General features: G+C 46.3%; 2 protein-coding genes across 4 annotated transcripts in view; one reads left to right on the top strand and one right to left on the bottom strand.

The window, feature by feature from the left end:
* ADORA1 (adenosine A1 receptor) overlaps positions 1 to 13401 on the top strand; it is a 72356-nt gene extending 58955 nt beyond the window's left edge. Inside the window, exon 3 of one of the 2 annotated variants that reach the window (XM_069074612.1) lies at positions 10614 to 13401. In XM_069074612.1, the coding sequence (XP_068930713.1) occupies positions 10614 to 11250 (637 nt within the window). In that variant the 3' untranslated portion in view covers positions 11251 to 13401. The remainder of the gene's footprint in view (positions 1 to 10613) is intronic. The other variant, XM_069074611.1, reaches the window with a different exon arrangement.
* MYBPH (myosin binding protein H) overlaps positions 13395 to 21818 on the bottom strand; it is a 14126-nt gene continuing 5702 nt past the window's right edge. The window contains exons 4-11 of one of the 2 annotated variants that reach the window (XM_069074606.1): positions 20049 to 20137; positions 19385 to 19580; positions 19029 to 19168; positions 18323 to 18482; positions 15613 to 15749; positions 15282 to 15468; positions 14828 to 14872; positions 13395 to 13589 (exon numbers count right to left, since the gene is read on the bottom strand). In XM_069074606.1, the coding sequence (XP_068930707.1) occupies positions 14856 to 14872; positions 15282 to 15468; positions 15613 to 15749; positions 18323 to 18482; positions 19029 to 19168; positions 19385 to 19580; positions 20049 to 20137 (926 nt within the window). In that variant the 3' untranslated portion in view covers positions 13395 to 13589; positions 14828 to 14855. Of the gene's footprint in view, positions 13590 to 14822; positions 14873 to 15281; positions 15469 to 15612; positions 15750 to 18322; positions 18483 to 19028; positions 19169 to 19384; positions 19581 to 20048; positions 20138 to 21818 lie in introns of both variants that reach the window. The other variant, XM_069074607.1, reaches the window with a different exon arrangement.

Here is a 21818-nt window from a genome sequence, read left to right on the forward strand (position 1 = left end):
ACCATGTCTGAAATGCTTCCCTTCCTCACCTCTGCCTCTTTCTTTCCTGGGACTCAGCTCAAATCTCAGTCTCTCAAGAGTCCTCTCCTGGTTTGTCTTCCCATCACCCATCACCCCTGACTACGAGTGCCTCCGCTCTGAGATTATCTCCCATTTACATATATATATATGAACATTATTTTATATGTTATATACTATGTGTGTATATTTTACCTTTATTTCTATTCCCAGGGCTTAGCATAGTGCTTGGCACATAGTAGGTGCATAATAAATAACTGTGTGTCTATATTATATAGACACACATGTATGTGTATCTATATTACATATACACACAAATATATGTCTATAAGGAAATATGTGTGTATATGTATATATACACGCATGCATCTGTGTATATGTATACATACATACATACACATGTGTGTATCTATCTATCTTGTATATACTTAGTTACTGGCATACTGTTTCCCCTATCAAAACGTGAGTTCACTTAGGGCAGGGACCTTTTACTTTTCTTCTGCATCCCTCAAGTTTGGCATGGTGCCTGGCACATAATAAGCACTGAAATGCTCATTGATTCATTGTTACCATTTTTATATTGCTTCTATATTCTATATAGGGTAAAGAATGTCCCAGGAGTCTTAGTGCAGTGTTAATCCTTTAAAGCGTAAAACTGCACTAAGACTTTTGGGATGTCCTGCACAATCACTGATCTTGCTACCATAGATTGATAGAAATATACTTTAAGAGAACCTAACTCTTGTTCATCTAATTTGTGCTAATGTGACTGCTTTGTGCTGTACCTAGTGCTTTGGCGTGTCCTCACATACGATAAAAGGGTGGCAGATACTGACCACTGGTGTGTTAACAGAGCCACTGGTTGTCAGAGCTGGAAGGAAGCATACATTTGTGAGACCAACTATGTTATTTTACGGATGAAGAAACAGGCTCAGAGAGGGGAGGGGACTTGCCTAAGCTAGCAGATGGGGGAGCAGAGATTCCAACCCAGTTCTCCTGGCTAAAGCCCCATGCTCTCTCTCCTGTACCACACCGCATCTCCTAGACCATGAGTGTATTGGCATCTGTTATCTTAGTCTCTTGAAAGCTTGGGTAGTGTGGTTTTCCTGCCTCCCCCCCCCCCCAGCTTGATCACTGCTGAAATCAAGTTTCTGAAGCTCAGTCTAGCGCTTAGAAGCCACTGCAGCCCCACCAAGGTACAGCCAACCCCAGGAGGCCCAGCCAGAAATAGCTGACTGGTCTTTTTCCATGCTCAGCCCTGCTGGCTCCCTTTTGTTTAAGCTTCAGTTCAGTTTGCTGCCTAACTCCAAAAAAAGCCCAAAGGGTTGGCGAAGTCCCAGAGATAAGAGCCCTGAATGATTAGTGGTCTTTGACAGAGGCTCAAGGAATGAGGAATGGAGAAGGTGTGGGGCACAGAGGGGAGGAGGGACTTGAAGTCAGCCTTCCAGTTCCTAAAGGGCTGCTTTCTTGGACTCTGTGGACAAGGCAGGGATAAGGGAATAATCTTTAGTTGAAGTAGGAAGGATTCAGTTAAGACAGCAGCTGTGGTGAGATACTTATTTGAACCTGACCTGTGATTTCATTGGGGTATGGAACTCCCAGGGAGGAAATTCCAGCTATCATGCAGATTGGCACCTGCTGTGAAACCGAGTGTCTCTGAGAGAATGGAGCACTGGGAGATTATGACTTAGCCAGGGTTACCCAGCCAGTACTTGGAAGAGGCTGGATTTGAATTCAGATCCTTCTGTCTTTGAGACCATCTCTTTATTCATTATTTCACCCCCCCCCATGAAAAACATCACAATGATTCTAATTATAATCTCATAATCACTGTGTAGTGAAAAGTTATTTTGATATGGTCAAACAGAAGACTGATTATTCTTATGGAACTTAGAAAAAAAGGAGGATGGGTGTGTAGTGAAAAGAACTTAATTTATGCCTACTGAAATCCTTCTCTTCCTTTAAGACCCAACTCCCAAGCCATCTTCTCTATTAAGACTTTCTTTGCCTCAGCTGTAGAGGCTCTCTCCTTCCTTAGATCTCTCAGAGGGCAAAGTTACATGACAAGCGTGAATGCTTATGAATTGATTCAGTGGTTTTGATTCAGTGAATTGATTCAGGACTTGCAGAGAAAGCCCTGAGCTAGGAGTCTGGAGGTCTGAATTCTCTAGTCCAAGCTCTGGCACCAACTTCCTGCTTGGCCTTGGAGGAATTGCTTACTTCAGCAACTCAATGCTTAGCTCTATAACCCTATGCCAATTCCTGTGGATGGTACAGATCAATCAGGCTGCAGACAAGCATTTATTAATCACCTAATATGTTCCATGCATTGTACTAGGAATACACAGACAAAAGTGAGAATGGTTTATCAAGTAGCTTATGTTCTGTTAAGGAACAGAGGACTAACAGAGGCCTGGATCCTTGCCCTGAGGAGCCTCCAGCATCTTCCTTATTGGGGGAGGATAAGGAGGCAATATTGAGAAACAGGTGATGTGCAGTCCAAAGATCCCGGCTCCACCACTTTCTGGTTATGTGGCCAAGAGCAAATCAGTTCTTATAACAGTAGTATCCTCCCCTGTGAAATGGCGATGACAAAGTTTTTACCCCTTACCACCTCCCCTCAAGGTTCTTGACCCTGTTGTAGACTGTGACTTGATGCAGAATTTTGTTACCAATCATTAAGGTGAGGTGAAGCAGGGAAGACTTCGCAATGGAAATGAGTTATTCTTAGCCTGATTTCAGGACCTGTTTGTTCTTGCTCCCATGCTGGCTACCATATAGAGCTGGAAGGGACTTCTGACATCAAATCCAGGACTGTTTTTTTTTTTCAGATGAGAAAACTGAAGCCCAGAGGAAGGAAGAGACTTACCCAAGGTCACACCTATGGCAGAACCTAAACTGGTCCTTTTTATTACTGTGGCTCTGCTTTCTGAGATCACAGGTAGCAATGTCAGAGCTGCAGCGGCCCTTTGAGATCAGCCAGGCACTGCACTATGCATTTTACAAATGTCTCATTTGATCCTCACAACAGCCCCATTTTACAGTTGAGGAAACTCAGGCAAACAGGGGTTAAGTGGCTTGCCCAGGATCACATAGCTAGCAAGTCCCTAAGATCATATCTGAACTTGGGTCCTTCTGATTCCAGGCCCAGAGCTCTACTCACTGCACCACTGAGCTGATCTGCCTGTGAGCCCTAGTACATATTCCTAATGAGTGACAGTCAGGATTTAAGCCATGGTCTTCTGACTTTTAAGTCTACTATATCACATCACTATCAGGGTAGGTTTGAGCATACAGACAAACAAATGCTCAGGGGACAGATTAGCATTAGCATTGCATACAAGCCAAGATGAGGGCCTGTTCTGAGTGACAAGGGAGAGTCACAGAGGGTCACAGGCTCAGACCGAATACAAGTTGAAAGAGGTGACTTCCTTAACCCAGGAAGAGGTGAGATTTTAGCAGCCACTCCACTCAACACCCCATTCCCTGCTTTATTTTTCTCCATCCTCTTGTCTCTGAGCCTTCTCTCACATTGCATTGTAGGTCTGGAATGCCTCGCACATCCAGCTTAATAAGCTTCCTCTCTCTCCATTCATACAGATCTTCAGAGTCCACCTCCACTGGGAAGCCTTCTAGATTGACTAGAGAGAACACCAAGAATTTTTCTTGCCATTCCCTGTTTGGATAAAGACTCCTCCCCTAGCAGTCATCCCAGTGTTTTATTAGGAAGTAAATACCTTCGTGCACGTGTGTGGCCCTCCCTGGGCCAAATTAGGAAATAGATAAAGTTTGTCTTAGGTGTCCATCACCTTCCCCTCTCTACCGTTTAAGTACTTCCCAATTATCCTTCAGACACCCAGTACTCCAAAAAAAGTATCTGATAAATTCATTCATTCTAATTGCTAAGTGTGCTAGTGACTTTGTTAATAATGGGAGAGAACTCTCCTTAGTCCAAAGGAATGACTGTCCAGTGGTGAAATGGCAAACATCAGTTGGGGAGATATTGTGCTTTTCTCCTGGTGTTCATGTGGGAATGGCCTTGTAATCAAGATTAGGAGAAGGAGGAGGAGGGTTGGGGAAGGGGTTGCTGGGGTGTGGAAAGAAGAGGTATTTGTGGGATTGTGTCCAGAGTGGCCCCCCTTCCCTGTTCGGAATGACTTTCAGGCTTGCTCCTGTTTCCCACGAGTATAGAGAGGTGTGTCATCACCTCTTTCCCACTGAGGGCTGTCCTTCCCATGAGAACCTGTCCCACCCCAGCCAGGGGTCCTGTGTCCTTTGGGCTTTTTCCCACACAGGGAAAAAATAGCAAGAAAAACAGATTAGAGCTGATACTCTAATCACCTGGGTCAGCTTACCCTTGCTCCAGGAGCAGTCCCTGGAGAGAGAGAGCCTTCCCCTCGCCAAGCTCCAGGCAGAGGCACTGGGTGGGAGGAAGGTGAATAGAGCGAGGGTAGTGTTCACATGCCCCAGCCAGAGATTCCTCCTCTGCCCTCAGTCTTACTGGAGGTGGTGAAGGGGTGTCTTCCAGCGAAACCTTCCAGAGTGTGCCAACATTTCTCAGGTCTAGGGTTCTAGATATCTAGAGAATTTACAGATCTGCAGAGGTCTGCTTTTTCCACTCCTTTCACCTACTTACAGGAGACAGTGTTTGGAAGGGACTTTGAGATCCTCAGAAAAAAAGTACTGAGACAAATGTTTCAGCCTTGGTTTCATCATTTAGTTTCCTCCGATGAGTGCTTTTAGAGTGTTGGGTAGTCCCTCGGAACTATAGGCAGAAGAGGACCAGGCTGGGGCTTGTAGGTACTAAAACAAAGAGACAGCATAGCTAATGCCCTGAAAGAGTGATTTAATTCCTTGTGCTTTTGTAAATCAAAGAGACATAGCAAGGTACAGTTCCCCCTAAAAGGAGGAGGACAGTGTGGACGATCTTAGAAGGTTTTTTTCTAGCCTGGGGTGACAAGGAGTCTATTATAACGATAAGATATGGGGAATTTCTAGATTATTCTTCAGTTTTCCCCATCTGTAAAATGGGGTAGTTGGATAAATTATTCCTCAGGTTTCCTTCTGTCTTCAACATTCTGTGTTCTGTGATTATATACATGAAACCACCTGGTGCTTCTCCTAGTTCTGCCCTACCAAGCAAGGAAGACCTTAAAGAGGAGAAATCTTTTTGCTGGAGGGAAAGGATGGATCACAGGATTCGGTGCTGGAAAGAACCATTGGTTCTTTTTTTTTTTTAAGCAATCGGGTTAAGTAACTTGCTCAAGGTTACATGGCCAGTTATTTCTGGGTGTGGTGCTGAGTATCTGAGCCCGGATTTGATCCAGGTCATCCTGACACTGGAGCCGGTGCTCTTACTAGCTGAGCCACCTGGCCACCCCTAAGCAATTGGGGTTAAGTAACTTGCTCAAGGTTACACGGCCAGGTGTTTCTGGGTGGGTGCTAAGTGACTGAGCCCGGGATTTGATCTCCAGGTCTTCTCAACACTGGAGCCGGTGCTCTTACTCGCTGTGCTACCTGGCTGCCCCCAAGAACCATTGGTTCTTTAATTCAGCTCGCTTTTATGTGGTTTATTTTTCAGCTGTGTCTGACCCTTCAAAATCCCATTTGGAGTTTTCTTGTCAGAGATATTGGAGTGGTCTGCCATTTCCTTTTCTGGCTCATTTTACAGATGAGGAAATGGAGGCAAAGAGGATTAAATGACTTGCCCAGGGTCACACAGCTAGTAAGTGTCTAAGGCTGGGATTTAAACTCATGAAGAAAAGTCTTCCTGACTTCAAGTGTAGCGCTCCATCTGTTGCACCACCTAGAAACAAGACCCAAGGATGTCAGGTAGACGAAGCTAATGGCAGAGCAGGGATTCAAACCTAGATCTTCTAACACCCAGTCCATATCTCTTCCCACTATACATACTGCCTGTCTTCACGGGTGGGAACAGTTTAGTCTTGCTTATAATTCTTAAAGTAAGAAAGAAGCCTTGAGGTCCCTGTATAGGGAGGTCAGGATGAAATGAGCTTGCTCAGTTGGAGTCCCCATTTCCTCCACCCCTGGGGCTCTGTGGCTATAGTCCAGGGAGATCTCACCATCCATCTCTGGTGCTGCATTGGAAAAACACAGCTAGGCAGAGTGCAAAGACAGCCTGCCTCAGCAGTCTCTCCGGAAGAGGTGGGGGGCAGGGGGAGGAATGCCCTGGCAGTTGGCACTGACCCCTGCTGTATAGGTGGAGGAGGGGCTGGTGCCCAAGTGGGTGATCTGAAAGGAGGGCGTCTGTGCATAAAGCACCACCTCCACCAAGGTGTGTGCCTTGGGACCCGAAATTCCATTATTAGTGATTCATTTTGCAGTAGATTCATCTACTCCCACCCCCTTGTTTTACAGTCAGAGGGACTGTGCCTTGCCAGAGGCCACTTCTTTGATACCTTAACAAATAGATGATATCTGATAAATTAAGAAATGGGTCCTCCCTTCAGTGGCTTAGATCACAAACCATCCATGCGTCTGGTATTCTTGTCCTGCAATCTGCCGAAGTATTCCTTTCCATCTTTTCCCCTCTAGTCATAACATCTCTTTCATTGCTGACATATTTTATGTTCCTTTTCTATCATGATTCCACCTTTGTAACATGCTGTAGTGTGTTCATGACTACCACTTGCCTATACATTTGCCATTTAGATGATTCTTAACTTCAATTAGTTTTTTTCTCAATTAAAGTAAAGCATTTAAGACTGGGTTTCCAGTCTAGCCCAGGCTAAAAGCACAGGGGCTACTCATGGCCCAATTTCTGTACCGATAGGAGCTTTGACCTGCTCCATTTCCAAACTCTTTAGGCAATCCGGTGGCTTCTTCTGCCACTCCCTTCTATCTCCCAGAGAAGCATCATATTGATGCCAAACGTAATATGAACATATGACCTACATAGCCCTCTGCAGCTCAGAACTCCTGAGCTCAAGTGATCCATCCACCTCAGCCTCCCTTGCCTTTGGAATTACAAATATAGGCCACCATGCCCAACATTGTTGGACTATGGGTTGTCCATCCAGCTGCATAGCATAGTCATTCTTGATCCAGTTGGGTTTTTCTATGTGGATAGTTGAACTGAACTCTTACATAATTATGGGGGCCCATTTAGGAGATTCTACAATATTTGGGGGTTTGATGCAATTTGCATGATTACATCAGCAAACAGGAACATTTGGAGTACTTTACCATCTATAGCAAATCCGCCTTCAATATGAACTCACTAGACATCCTCCATGACAGTGGGAAAACATCTTCGGTGAGCATGGGTTTTGCTGTTTTATGCCTTGCTCAATATTAGTAATCGGAGGGATATTAATGTAATCTCTGTTGTTACATCTTTCAGAGAATCTTGTGAGATGTTGACATATGCATGGGAGATATCTTTGGAGGAGGAGACCCTCTAATGAAGCATTTTAATCTATATAATTAATGCTTTTTATAATCAACGAAGAGTGAGCACAATGGTATCATGTGTTGCTATAGTTTTCAGTCAATTGTATGTCTGTAAAGATGTGGTCTTTATTGTTAATGAAAGCTTGTTCCCTTCTAAAACCATCATTAAGGATGCTCTCAGTGTGAATGTAGATTGTGCTCATAACGGCTTTGTAGAGATATACATGTCAGCTGGTTGACATTCTCTCTGTTGCCTTCTTTCGATAATAGTGTCTGAGATATTTTCCCATACCTTTGGTATCTTTTTCCTTGTAGATGCCTTGAGAATTAAATACACAGTCCTGCCCTCCCACAATTGTATCACTTTCAGCATAGACCTTCTCTAGGTTTTATTTCAGTTGTGTCTGACTCTTCATGACCCCATTTGAGGTTTTCTTGGCAAAAATATTGGAGTGGTTTGCCACTTCCTTTTTAGATCATTTTCCAAATTAGGAAACTGAGGCAAACAGGGTGAAGTGACTTACCCAGGGTCACACAGTTAATATATGTCTGAGGCCAGACTCCAGGCTGGCACACTATCCACTGCACTACCTAACTGCCCCTTCTCTAGAACAACTATGTCCAATTCAGCTACTCTTTATATTTTTATCTTTGTAAGCACATTTCTACTTTCTCATATAACACCTCTGGGACTGGGATGTTAAGAATCCAGATGTTGTGGTTCCACTGTCCTTGTAGGTGAAAAGACTTTGTTATAAAAATCTGTCCAGGTCTTTTTCATTTTTCATCTTTTTGTTGTCTCCCTCTCAGTTTCATCTTTAAAAAACCCTTGGGACTTTGCTTAGTTGTCTCTCTCAACAAGCTTTTTGGTAAAATTGTTTCCCCCTCCATGGCCTTCTCACTGTTCTCTGTAAGACTCTTGGAAAATGCTTATATTTGAAACTACTTTCCTTAGCTGCTGTATCTCTCTGCTTGGCCCAGAGATCTCAAGTGTTTGCTAGCACTTTTAGTCTCTTAGTTGTGGCAATTTATTTACGTTGCTTAGACTTTCTTAGGAAATGGAAATTTCTTATAATCTGTATTGATGCCAAGTCCTCCATCCATTAATCATTTTTTTTAACATCCAGAGTTCATTTAAATGGGTTGCATTGAAGTTATTTTAATTGTCTGCTATATATATTTTCCAATTTTTGTTCTTTTACAGTTATTTTGATCTTTGCTTAGAGTCAGTATTCTCACTGTACATAAGTGATTCAGGAATGATTCCCACACCAGTAATCAATCAAGTAAAACATGACCAATTTATTGTTTTGTGATCTTGCTTGGTGTTTTTCCCATTCGACTGTACTGGAATCTTTTCTTTTTTTTTTTTTTTTTGGAGGGCTATTGAGGTTAAGGGACTTGCCCAAGGTCACACACGGAATCATTTCTTAAAGAATGTATTTGTGATTAATAGCATGAAACTTCTGTAGAGTCTACAAGCCATCAGCCTCTCTTGTTTCTTATTCCTGAACCACATTTTTTGGTGGTCTTCCCCTTTGGCCACCTTTGCACTGAAGTCACTGAGTAGCAAAGTATATGGTGATTTAATTTAGAGCATTTTCTCCAGGTCTTACCCTTTTTCTGCTTCCTCATTTTCTACATCAAATCCTGGTCTTCTTAATGATATTTTTTGAAAATATTTATTATAAATGCTGCAGAGAAGAGATGACCAAAGTGCTAAGAAATGATTCTTCTTGTCACTTTGATAGACATCAACTCTGCCGACTCTTGTATGTACCACTCAAAGGCAAGCCTGTGAACCATCTTTCTATCTAGTAGCAACTTCCTTTTGTCTTTTGATTTCATTTATATTAAGAATATAAAGACTCTTACCATTTAGTTCTTTTAGCAGTATGACCAGTTATCCATTACCAGTAAAGGATCTCACATTTAGAGTACCAAGTGGTTAAGTTCATGTTTAGAGATGGTCTAAAAATTGTGCTCTCTCTGGCCCCTTTTTGGCCCCTGCATAAGCAGAAGGGACCTGACCAGGACTGAGAACCGTATTATATTTTTCTTTGTTTCATGGGTTACTAGGCCCAAAGGATTCATCACCAAGTAGAAAGTCTATTGGTTAGGAGCCCCAACTCGCTTGGCTAGGCTGGTCCCCGGCAAGTACACACAATCTTTTTCAAAGCCTTTCCAGTAGGGCAGTAACTTTCAAAGAGCATAACCCACTACTATGGCCTTTGAAAATCCAGGGTCACCTCTGTGTCATAATGAATTATTGGAATAGGTCTTTGTAGAATCCCAGAGCCACACAGATTACAAATGGCAGTCTGAATTCAAACCTAGGTCTTCTAAGAAGAAAGTCTATGTGAGGAAAGTCAGGGAATATAAAGATTAAATGTCACCAATAGCATCATTTTGAGGAAGGTCTAATCTCTTTGGTGGGGAGGATCTTCTGAGGGCACCGAGGCTAGTGTGGGAGGGCATTCAGGGAAGAGCTTTGGATTGGGGTCAGCTACTCAATCTGAGACTGGGTTAACTGCCTTTCTATCTACTGACAGCTTGCCAGGGTGGGAGGAATGGTGAAAGCACAATGTTTAACAGCTCCACATTAACCCAGAGGGGTGCTGGACTGGTCCTTAAGGGCTTTGAGATCCTTCCTGGAAGGGGATGCTCCCTAATTTGTTCTCCAGAGTCCAGTCCTTGCATGGAAAGAGGAACTCCTATGAGGAATGGAGCATGGAAAGGAACTTCTCTGGTCATTTGCTGATAAAATCTGGCCACAAGACCAAAGATATAAAAACAATTTGCATGTTAATCATCTGGTTGGTTCAGTCGGTACAGACATGGTCATTCAAACCCTAGCTTTTTTTTTTTTAATGTCAGCCCAGTTTCTCAATTTCCCATCAACTCTAGACACACAAAAGAGCCAGGCAATTTTGGGATTTAGGGGTAGACTAGATAACTTCTAAGATCCATCCCAACAAGATTAGAAATTTTTTCTTGCCTTTGGTGTGGACAGGCCAAGGTCTGCTGAGAAGGTACAAATCAACACACTTCATAATGGGGGCCAGGGAATGGGAGGGAGGAAGAGTCCCTCTTAGGTCCCTAGGGGGAACTTGGTAGGGGGAGGCCTGGGCTTTGCCCTAGAGGAGAAGGGGCCTTCACAATTCTGTCTTCCTCACCCTTAGGTACAAGATGGTGGTGACGCAAAGGAGAGCGTCAGTGGCCATCGCAGGCTGCTGGCTGCTCTCCTTTCTCGTAGGCCTAACGCCCATGTTTGGCTGGAATAACCTGGATAAATTGAAACAGGAGGCCAATGGCAGCCTGAATGACTTGGTGATTAAGTGTGAATTTGAGAAGGTCATCAGCATGGAATACATGGTATACTTCAACTTTTTCGTCTGGGTCCTTCCGCCTCTGCTGCTCATGGTCCTTATCTACCTGGAGGTCTTCTACCTGATCCGTAAGCAGCTCAACAAGAAGGTGTCAGGCTCTTCAGGGGACCCCCAGAAGTACTACGGGAAGGAGCTGAAGATTGCCAAGTCCCTGGCCCTCATCCTCTTCCTCTTTGCCCTCAGCTGGCTGCCCCTCCATATACTCAACTGCATCACTCTCTTCTCCCCAGATTGCCAAAAACCCAGCATCCTCACCTACATTGCCATCTTCCTCACTCATGGTAACTCGGCCATGAACCCTATCGTCTACGCCTTCCGCATTCAGAAATTCCGGACCACCTTCCTGCAGATCTGGAACCAGCACTTCCGATGCCGGGCAGTGCCCCCATCCGATGATGAGGATCCACCCGAGGAAAAGCTGGATAATTAGACCCTGAGCTTTCCTGTTCCCATCCACACCCCTCTCTATTGGGGTACCATGGTGTCTCTCTCCTCCACTCCCCTCTGAAAATCCCAGTCTTCGTCTGCCCATAGTTCCCTTGGCAGTGCCATGGGCATGAGCAGAGGGAAGGCCCTGAAGTGAAATCCAGAGCTTTAGACCATCTTCCTTCCACTCCCACCAGGTTGGCTTTATGATTGGATGGCAATGGGTTAATTGTCCTTTTACATGTTCCTGGGGAGATGCCCATGGAAATGAATGGGATTGAGCTTATTATGGATAAGGAAGGAGGCAGGATGGGACTCCTCATTCTTTCAGTCAATATCAGTGCCCCATGTTTAATGTTCTGAGGCAAATGTGGGATCCTGGAGGAGTGAAACACAGGAAAATCTGGGCTGGAAAGAGAGAGTTCCCAGAGCCCCTCAGACTCTCAAGGTGCAGCTTGGTGGAGGAGAGGACAGAAGTCAATTCAGAAACCAGCTTCTGAGTGGGGTAGGGTGGTTGACAAGAAGGAGACCCCCCCCCCCACCTCCCTTCCTTGTTCTGGAGGAAAAAGGTAATTAGGTAGAGACAACTGAGACCCAATACCCCAGCATCCTGGTGTGAGGATATTGTACCCAGAGCAGTGCCAGGCAGTGCCCTGGTCTAAGGATATTCCACTCTAGTCTAGGCAGTACCTACTCTAATGGCCCCAGCAAGTATAATCCTACAGCTGGGAAGGATGTAGTAACTGGGACCTAAAACAGTGGGGGCAGTTTCCCCCATCCCATTCCTTGCTAACTCCCAGGATACTGCCAAGAGCGAGGACTCTGGTGGCTTCCAGAAGAAGCAGTGTCTTGTGGACCATGGGGGTACCAGGCGGTACAGTGTCAGAACACTCCACCAGGAGGGAGCATTGGTTTTACCATCTAGCCCCAAGCTTCTCTAAGTTGACTATAAGAAACCAGAAACCCTAGAGCAGGGCTAGGAAACAGACGCATTGGGGATGAGGCCTCTCCAGCATCCTGAGCTCTTATGTTTATCTGGGGACGCCAGCTGGGACTTTGTTATCCCAACTTAGGGAAGAAGGACTGGAAATCTGGCACTAGAGCTGATGCCCACAGGAGAAGCAAGCAGGGCACAGGTGCCAGGACATCACTTGTATCACCATCCTGGGAGCTAGATGAGGGAGGAAGAATTATATCGATACATGGAGCCCATCTGCCAGCATGAGGTGCAGGCAGATGTAGGAAACATAACATCTGTGGATGTGTCCAGTGTTAACCCACTTGGGGAGCTACCCTGGGCACTCTCAAAAGCTGAATGCAAAGTATTTAGCATCGTTTAAGTGGGAAAAGAAAGTCCTTCCAAAAAAGAGGTGAACAGGGAACTTATTGAGGAGCCTAATTGACCTAGCTTGGTTTTGTTCTAGGCCCCCAACGGCATCCTGGGATGAGATAGGGGCCCAGTAGTGATGGAGGGATGTGAGGCTGAGTTTGAATCCTGATTCTAGGTCAGATCCACATCAATCTGCCTCAGCTTTCCTCAGTGTGGAGTGGGGGGTAGGGAGGAACGTCGCCCTACTGACTCCCAGAGTGGGGAAGAAGAACTGACCAATAAAGGATTATGGAACCAAAAGATACAGTCATAGCACTAGCTGACCCGGGGTGGTGGGAACAAGGAAACTCAGACGGAGAGGAGCTGGTGCAGCCCACTGGATGGCGATGGTGGTGGGTGCTTTGGAGGCACAAGGGTGGGATGAGTGGGTACCTCCTTGTGCTTCAGATCAGCTGATGGAATTTGGAGCTAATAGGGGGTGGGTCCCTAAATGATCTGCCCATGCACTAAATAGGGTCCCCGAACTTATAGTGATGCACTCAAGAGAACTCTCTTCCCAGTAACATACTCAGAATAACCCCTCCCCCCAACCATGGCATGACACCCCTGGGAGCACCCTCCAAGGCACACATGTATAGTGACATGCCTTGAAACTCCCCAGTGACCAATCTACAAACCTTCCGAGTGTGTATGTGAGTGTGTGTGGTGGTGCTAAGGTCTCCTGGTGATACATCTAAACGACCCCTCAGAACCACAGACTGCAATAGACCAACCCCTTTGACCAACACTGATACCCTTTCAAAATAATCCCTCTCAAGTGATGTCATAACACTTCTTTATTCCGAGTCCTCTGCGGCTGGTCTTTGAATCTCTGGATAGCCAGCCCCCTTTCCCTGGTGGTCCACTGAGACCAGCTCTGTTGGGTCCAGTTTTGAGAGGAGAAAGGAGCTGAGACGGATGGGGCCTCCTGGCCTGAAGATCCCCACTTGCCCTGGTACAAGCTCCAGCAGCATCTAGGAGAGAGAAGGCCTCCTCAGCCCACGAGATGCAGAGCTCCTCCTCCAAAGAGGGGAAAAGACCCATGGTATTTCTGCTCCCTTCTCCTCTCAGGTTTTCCTTTCCTCTCAATCCTAAATTCATTACCACCTCTGCCTCCCATCCCTCAGGCCTTGGAGTAATCCCTCAAATGTAGGCAGCATTACTTTCTCCATTGAATCCCACATAAGACAAAGCAGTTTTAAAAAGCATGAAACTGGGGTCTTTCAAATGTGAGTTAAGAGGTAGGTTGGCAGAGTGGCAAAGAACAGTTGAGCGAGGACCTGGATTCAAATATTGACTCTACCACTTTTTTCTATATGGCCTTGGGCAAGTTTTTGTGAGCCAAAGTCTAGCTAGATGGCTCAGTGATGGACCTAGTGTTCGGAAGACTCATCTTTATGAGTTCAAATCCGGCCTCAAACACTTACTAGCTGTGTGACCCTGGGAAGGTCACTTAATCCTGTTTGCCTCAGTTTCCTCAACTATATAATGAGTTAGAGAAGGAAATGGCAAACCACTCTGGTATCTCTGTCAAAAACCCCAATGGGGTCAGGAAGAGTAGGACGCCAGTAGGAAACAATTCAACAACAAAAATCATCTCTACTAAAAAATGGGAGGGGGAAGGGAATGGATTAGAGTGCTCCCCAAGGCCTCCCTTCCAGTGCAAAGTAACATTAAAAGTTAGTGGTAGAGACTGGAGCTTAGATTCCTTCATCCAGCAGCATCATATTATTTCCATTTAACTACACTATCTCTGTAGTACTGGAAACCTGCCCCCCCGGCCTCCCAAATCATATTAGATAGCATATATATAGATTTTTAAGGTTTGCATCACATTTTACCAATATTATCTCATTTGACCCTCCTAGCAATGTTGAGAGGCAGGTGCTGTTATTATCCCCATTTTATAGATGAGGAAACAGAAGCAGACAGGTGAAGTGATTTGCCCAGGGACACACAAAGAGTGTCTGAAGCTGGATTTGAATTTAGGTCTTCTTGAATCCAGGTCCAACACTGTGCCTATGTCTCTTCCTGGAGCAGCCTCAGCCAGTCCTCCTTCCCTCTGTCCGGCTGATTCCCCATCCTCCTTGAGGATAAGCCCTCCTTGTCTTCCCTTTCCTCCATGCCCCAAACCTGCTGATCTCAGTATTTCTCTGTCCATGAGCACTCCCCAGCCCATCACCTTACCAGAAGCCCCTCGACTTTACCTTACCCATTCAGTCTGAAGCTGCTGGTATTCTTCAGTGTGTGGCAGAAGCTGTAAGAGATGCCCTCCTGTCAGAGACCCGAAGGCTAGGGGTCTGGGGGGAGGAGGAGAAGCCCCCTGGGGAAGATGTGTCAGCATTCTTGAGCTTCTGGAGGCCAGAAGGAGGCTGTCTCCTTCCTCCCTCCAGGCTTGTCCAACAGCCTCACGCTGACATTTCACCCTCACATCTCATATTTTCCCCATGTGTCAAGGCCTTTCTAAAGCCTGACCTTGGTTTCTCCCACTGCCATCCCTTCTTGTCCTAGGTTTTCTCCAGGGATGTTCTTAGAGTCTAGCTTGTTTCAGCTCCAAGGTGATGGAGTAGGACGCCCCCACCCCCAAAAAAGCCAAGCGCCAGCTTTAACATCTGCAATGGGGGCTGCGCCCACCCACCCCCTTCTTTCCTCACTGGGTCCTTCACCTTTCACGTCCAGCCGACAGTCCACAGAGGCCTCGCCCAGGGCATTGATGGCCTTGCAGGTGTAAACACCTGCATCGAAAGGGCTGGGCTTCCGGATCTCCAGGGAGCAGACGCCTTGCTCGCTAAGGGCCCGGTATTTGGGGTTACCCTGTATGTCCATCTTGTTTTTCATCCAGATGATCTTGGGCTGGAAAAGTAAGGGTGTAAGGGATATGGGGGTGGGGTGGGTGGGGGGAGCTGGGGAGCCCCCTGCTGGTAAGTCCCAGCTAGCACTCCTGTGTGTCTGCCATCCCCTCCTCACTACACTCCCCTTCCCATCTGAGCTCCTCACCTTGGGAGTTGCTCGAACAGAGCAGAAGAGCTGGGTGCTGTAACCAGGGGTGGTTGTGTGGTCTGCCAGGGGATGGGTAAACTTGGGGGCTTCTGAGAAGTCTCTCTCTGGGATGCCTTCTTTCTTGCTAACAGTATCTGGTGAGGGGGGGAATGAGAGTAGAAGGAAACAAGGGTTCAGAACCCCAGGAACCTGGGGCCATTGGGAAAGAGGCCTGGCTGCTCCCGCCACCCCCTTGGAATAGCAGCACTCCCAACATATATGCTGCAATATTGAAGACACTTTCACTCGAATCATCTCATCGAAGCCTTACAATGATACCATTGAAAAGAGGTAAGGCTAAAAAAAGAAAGAAAATAGATAAGGTATGAATTATTTATCCCTATACTGCAGATGGGGAAGTTGAGGCCTGGAGAATTTTAGGGAAGTGACTTCTCCAGTGAGTTTTGACTTCAGGGGCTAGGCAGTTTCCCAAGTTAGAATTCTGCGGGAATTAGGGGCAAGGGGGAAGAGGGGCAAAGGAAGGGAAAGAGGAGAGAGGGATAAGTTAGTGGGGTCAGAGAGTTAGAGGCAATAACCCACCCACCCCTCTATCCTTTATTCTGTTTTCCTAGAACCCTGAGACAGGGCCCCTAGCTCCTGGGGCCCTGGGGAGGCAGGGTGTGAGCAATTTACAGGAACCTAGAGATAGAGAGACAGGCAGAGGAAATCAGAGGCTGAAGATAAGAGAGGAATAAAATCGGATAGCAATCTATTGTACATACATAAGCTGTTGTCACTCTGAGTGATCTGAGAGAACATTGATTTTTCTTTTGGCAAGCTATTCACTTTCCTTATTCCGTTTCTGCTCAAGTTGATGTCACAGCCAGTCAGCCCTTCCTTGAGCCTCCCCCTTCGGGGGGCTAGAGTGGCATGCAGGGCAGGGGATGGTCATTCTGGGATTAGGCGGGTGTGTGATCAGATGATCATGCACTGAATTTCAGCAAAAAACAGAACTAATTGAATGCAGTACAGTGTTGTGGGTCAGGAGACCAGAGTTAAGTCTTGGCTCTGCCACATGGTCTCGAGCAGGCCACTGTCATTCCTAAGCCTCAATTTCCTCATCTGTAAAATGAGGGCTTTGCATTAGATGATTCCTAAGGTTTCCTTTAGCTATGACATTCTATCATCCCAAGCAGTCCCCTCTACTACTTAGTTATGTGACCTTGAGCCAGTTAATTTCCTTCCCTGAGCCTCATCCATCAGCAGAATTAGGGGTGTGGATAACATGATCCCTGAGGTCCCCTCCAATGGTAAGCCCTAAAATCCTCTGAAGGTGACACACTCCAATCATGGAACCACCTCCCTCATTAGAAACTGCTTTCAGAACCCACTGACAGGCCTCAGCACACTTTGGACCCCAAGCCAACTAGACTCTGAATGATGTTTAACTGTCTTCAAAAATCTGCTCTCAATGTTCACTGAGGTTATTTTAAAAAAATGTTACCACGGCCACCGAGGAGACCCCAAAATGCTTGGAGCTGTACATCTCTGAAATAAGCACGTGGCCTCCTGAGGGGACAATACTCATTGGGCATATAATTAAATTCAACAAACTTTTGTTAAGCACCCGCAGTGTGTGCACACTGTACTGTAAATGGAAGATACCAAGATAGGACTTAGGACTGACTCTCAAGGAACATAAAATCCAATGGATGGAAAAACCAGTACACAAATAGCTATGAGAAGATAGATTTCATGAGATAAGTGCAAAGGAAAGAGGCCCAGGCAGAATGCTATCATAAACCTGAGTAGGGCCAGATTGCTTTCACTGGGGGGTAGGAAGTGACAGGGAAGGCTTTACCCAGGAGGTGGCATCTGCATTTGACCTTGAAATGTGGGAAGAACACCAGCTGATGGAGATGGGGGTAGGGGCTAGGAGTGGGGGAAAGGGCAATTCATTCCAGACAAAGAGAATGTTTTGGGCAAAGCCATGGAGAGGGGAGAAGGCAAAAATGAAACCATAAATGAGAACTAGGGACAGAAAAAGTCCAGTGGCTAGACCAGTAAACATGGCACATAATAGTACTGTAGACATGAAGTGGGGAGGCTGGGTGGTGTAGTGGATAGAGTACTGAACTTGAATCAGGAAGACCCACATTCAAATCCTGCCTCAGACTGTGTGACCCTGGGCAAGTCATTTCACCTTGGTTTGTTTCAGATTCTTCATCTGTAAGATGAGGGTGCTGATAATAGTACCTACCTCACAGGATTGTTATGAGAGTCAAATGAGATGAGATAGGAAGTGCTTTGTAAACTTCGAAGTGCTTCATAAATTCTAGCTATTATTAGCGGTAGTGATAGTATGAGATGAGGTTGGGCAGGTGGGTTGAGGTCAGATTGTGGAGAGCCAGTCAGGAATTTATCCTTTTATTTATAGGCAGTGGGAAGCTCTTCAATGTTACTGAGTAAAAGAACAACTGGCCTCAGTATTTTAAGTTAAAGTGTGTGTGTGTGTGTGTGTGTATGTAGGTGTATGAAATAGGGAAGGGGGGAGAGAGGGAAAGAGAGACAGACACACACAGACACACAGGGAAAGAAAGGCAGAGAGAGAGAGAGAGAAGGGGAAAAGTACAGAGAGCCTCTAGTAAGATACCCAGAGAGCAAGAGGAAGCCTGATCGGGGCCACAAGAAGCCTTCTTCCCTCACGGGACCCTGGGAACAGACTCACCTGCCTTCGGGATGTGGGCGAGGTCAGCAGTGACAGGGGCAGTGGCACTCAGGCCGCACTGGTTTTCTGAGAAGACCCGGAAGGAGTAGGAATTGCCAATAATGAGGTCAGACACTGTACAGCTTGTCCGGTGGCAGCGCTCGAGGACTGTGAACCATTGCTGCAGGGACCCCAGCACTCAGTCACCCAGAAAACCTGCCCTCCGCTCCTCTGCTCACTGACCCCAACCTATCCACGGACATCTGGACCATCTACCCCAGCAGTGGTCCTACCTGAGTTGGGTAGAAGGAGAGGTCCCAGAGGGTGGAAGGAAGATGGGGATTGGGGACGATTCCTTCCCATCCTAGACCTCCAGACTTTCCTTAGGGATTCCCCTAAATCAGTCCCTCCTCCCCACATTCCAGAGACTAGTCTAAGATAATCACAATTTGCATGTACATAGTGCCTGAAGGTTTACAACCAGCTTTCCTCATAACTCTAGAAATTTGGTAGTACAAGTAATATTATTCCCATTTTACAGATGAGGGAACTGAAACAGATGTGTATTACCTTGCCTGTGGTCATATAGCTAGGAAGTAAAGGTCTCCCCTGGGATTCATCCCCAAGTCTCTCCTAATTTATGTCACCTTCCCATTGTGCCATGCTCTCATCCTTCCCACTCTGAAGGGAGCCCCCAAGACCCCTCCCACCCTGCTATCAACCTTACCCCTGTCTTCTGATCTGCCTTTTGAACCGTGTAGCCCAGTAACTCTGTGTTGCCAGTGTCCCCAGGGGGTGTCCACTCCAGAGCAGCATTGAAGCCCCACACATCCAACAACTTGATGCTTTTGGGGGGTCCAGGTCTCTCTGAAAGGCCATGTTGTGTTTGGGACTACAACCCTCTCCATGGTTGCACAACCCTACCATAGCACCCATTTTCCTTGGCTCACAAACCCAGAATGACAAAGATCACATCTCCCGGCCTGCTGCTTTCCCTGTGACCGGTGTGAGCCCTCCCTGGACTGGGGATGCCACAGTTTCCAAATATTGGCTTTGGTTCTCTCCTTTCTCCCTCAGCCATACCAATCACCAAGATGTCAATTGCAGCTTTGGCCTCTAGGCCTTCTAGTTGAACGCTGAGCTCATAGCGGCCTGAATCAGTCCTCTGCGCTGAGCGGATGAAGAGGATGGAGTCTTGTTCCCCATTTCGCACATTCACACGTTGGGTGTCCAGGGCATGGCCATTATGGGTCCAAGTGACCTGAGGCTTGGGCTTACCCTGGGTGGGGCAGAGGAAAGGGAAGAAAAGCAGAGGGATGAGTATGATGATGGTAATAAGAATTCATCTTTCCATTATTTAAGGTTTATAGAACATTTTTCCCAGTGATCCCATGAAATAAGTAAACTTTTCTGCTCCCCATTTTCCTGGTGAGGAAACTATGTCTGTGTTCATACAGTTATTAAGACCTGGAGATTCCCTCCTGTGCTTTCAGCAGTCCTGATGAGATGCAGCTGTCACACTACTCAGAGGACAATGGGTTTCAATATTGGGTCTTCCTGACCAGCAAACGAGCAAGAGTGATAGGGCTAGAAAGAAGAAGACTGTGGTACAACGCCTGGCTTTAGGGGACCCTCCCAGGCCCAATGAGACTGATGGGGAACTCAGAGACAAATGAGGAAACTGAGGCTTAAGGTATAAAGGGACAGGATTTCAAGCCTCCCTCCCCCAGGTGAAAGACATACTCACTTGGAAAGGGATCTGGAGGTTGATGACCTCCCCAACCTTGCGGATGTAGGTCTGGCGCAGGTAGCGAGGGACTCGGATCTTGGGAGCCTCTGAGTCAGAAAGAGAACAATGGGACCAGCCATCAACCCCTTTTAGCACAAAGGTGGGGCCTTAGGGTGGTGAAGGGGGAAATATCAGGGGTAAAGAATCTGATCTGACTCTCTCCCTCTCTCTTTCTGTCTCTCTCAAGTTCTGGGGATCCTGGATGACCCTTTCTCTGGTGGGGAGGGCAATGTCTCATATCCCAGGGTATGCTTGGAGATCCCAGTGGAGAGCATGGCCAGGGGAAGTTCCCAGGGGAGGCAGAGTGAGTGACATGACTTCAAGGTCTCCTGGGGAACCCCTGCACACGCTGTCTGAGAGTGTGAAGTGTTAAACATCCATGGCACTCTCTTGGCAATTCCAGCCACATCAGGCCAGGATTTGCTCGGGGCTCCAATTCCTCCCCTGGCCTCACCCTGGTGAAAAACAGGCACTGCACCTGTTCACCTGATGGCCCCAGATTTTCTGAGGAAGGGAGGAAATAAATCTTCCTATCTCCTCAGTCCAGAACCCTATTTTTCCCCTTTGGGAGGTTCATATGCACCTGTCAGAGATAATTTTGCTCTAGGCTACACTGTCCCTAATGTAATTGATACTGATTGGGAGTGTCTTTTCTCTTAAGTATGGCCAGGGAAAGAGATAGCCCATCCCCTTTTGGTCTCCATATCTGTGTCTGTTAACCTCATAGTCATGAAATCTGACTTTAATCTTCCCAGAGAAAGTCGGAAATCTTTTGGTTCCTTGGGAGATGGGAGTCAGTCTTGGGGGAGAGGGCACACACACGCTCTTGGGGGTATACATGGAAAGAAGGAATGTGGCTGGGAACCGCATGAGACCAGCTTCCCCACTAGCTTAGGAGTTAAGATTAGAAATGAGGAAGAGCTTTCTGATTCCCTAGGGTCTCTTAGGATGTACAGGTCCTAGGAGGAGGCATCCAGGACATCTGTATAGCTGTGATCAGAACTGCACCTGACTCATCCCCCAAAGAGCTGATCCCTCCAGGGATGGGCCTTCCCAGGCCCCCTCAGATCACTTTTTATGGATTCTCTCAGCTCTTAGAACAGCCTGCATCACTGTTTTGGTGGCATACTCTAAGGAGATGGGAATGGTGGCAATGGGAAGTCGTCTCTGGAAGAGTCCTTAGAGATCAACAAAGAACAGAATCTGTAACAATCGATTTCCAGTTGGAGGAGACTTTAGAGGTCATTTAGTCCAACCCGCTCATTATGCAGATGAGGAAACCAAGGCCCAGAGAAAGGAAGTGAGTTTCTCAGGATCCCACAGGGGAAGAACCGGGATTTAAACTCAGCTCCTCAAACTCCTAAATCCAGTGCTCTTTCCTACTATTCCAAACTTCTTCCAACCTCCTCATTTTGCAGATAAAAGAACTGGGATGTAGAGAGATGAAATGACTTGTTCATGGTCACTCAGGTAGTAATAATAAGAGGCAATTAGGTGGTTCAGTGAATAGAGTGCTAAGCTTTGAGTCAAGGAAAACTTTGTTTGAATCCTACCTTAAATACTTGCTGTGTGACCTTGGGCAAGTAACTTAACCTCTCTCAGCCTCAGTCTTCTCATCTGTTAAATGGGGATAATAATAGCACTTACATGCCAAGTTGTTTATATACATATATATATATATATATATATATATATATATATATATATATATATATATATATATATATA

The sequence above is a fragment of the Petaurus breviceps genome, unplaced genomic scaffold (assembly GCF_028583685.1).
Source record: "Petaurus breviceps papuanus isolate PSGF00001 unplaced genomic scaffold, PetGlider_PUasm1.0 90895, whole genome shotgun sequence".
Lineage (NCBI taxonomy): Eukaryota > Metazoa > Chordata > Mammalia > Diprotodontia > Petauridae > Petaurus > Petaurus breviceps.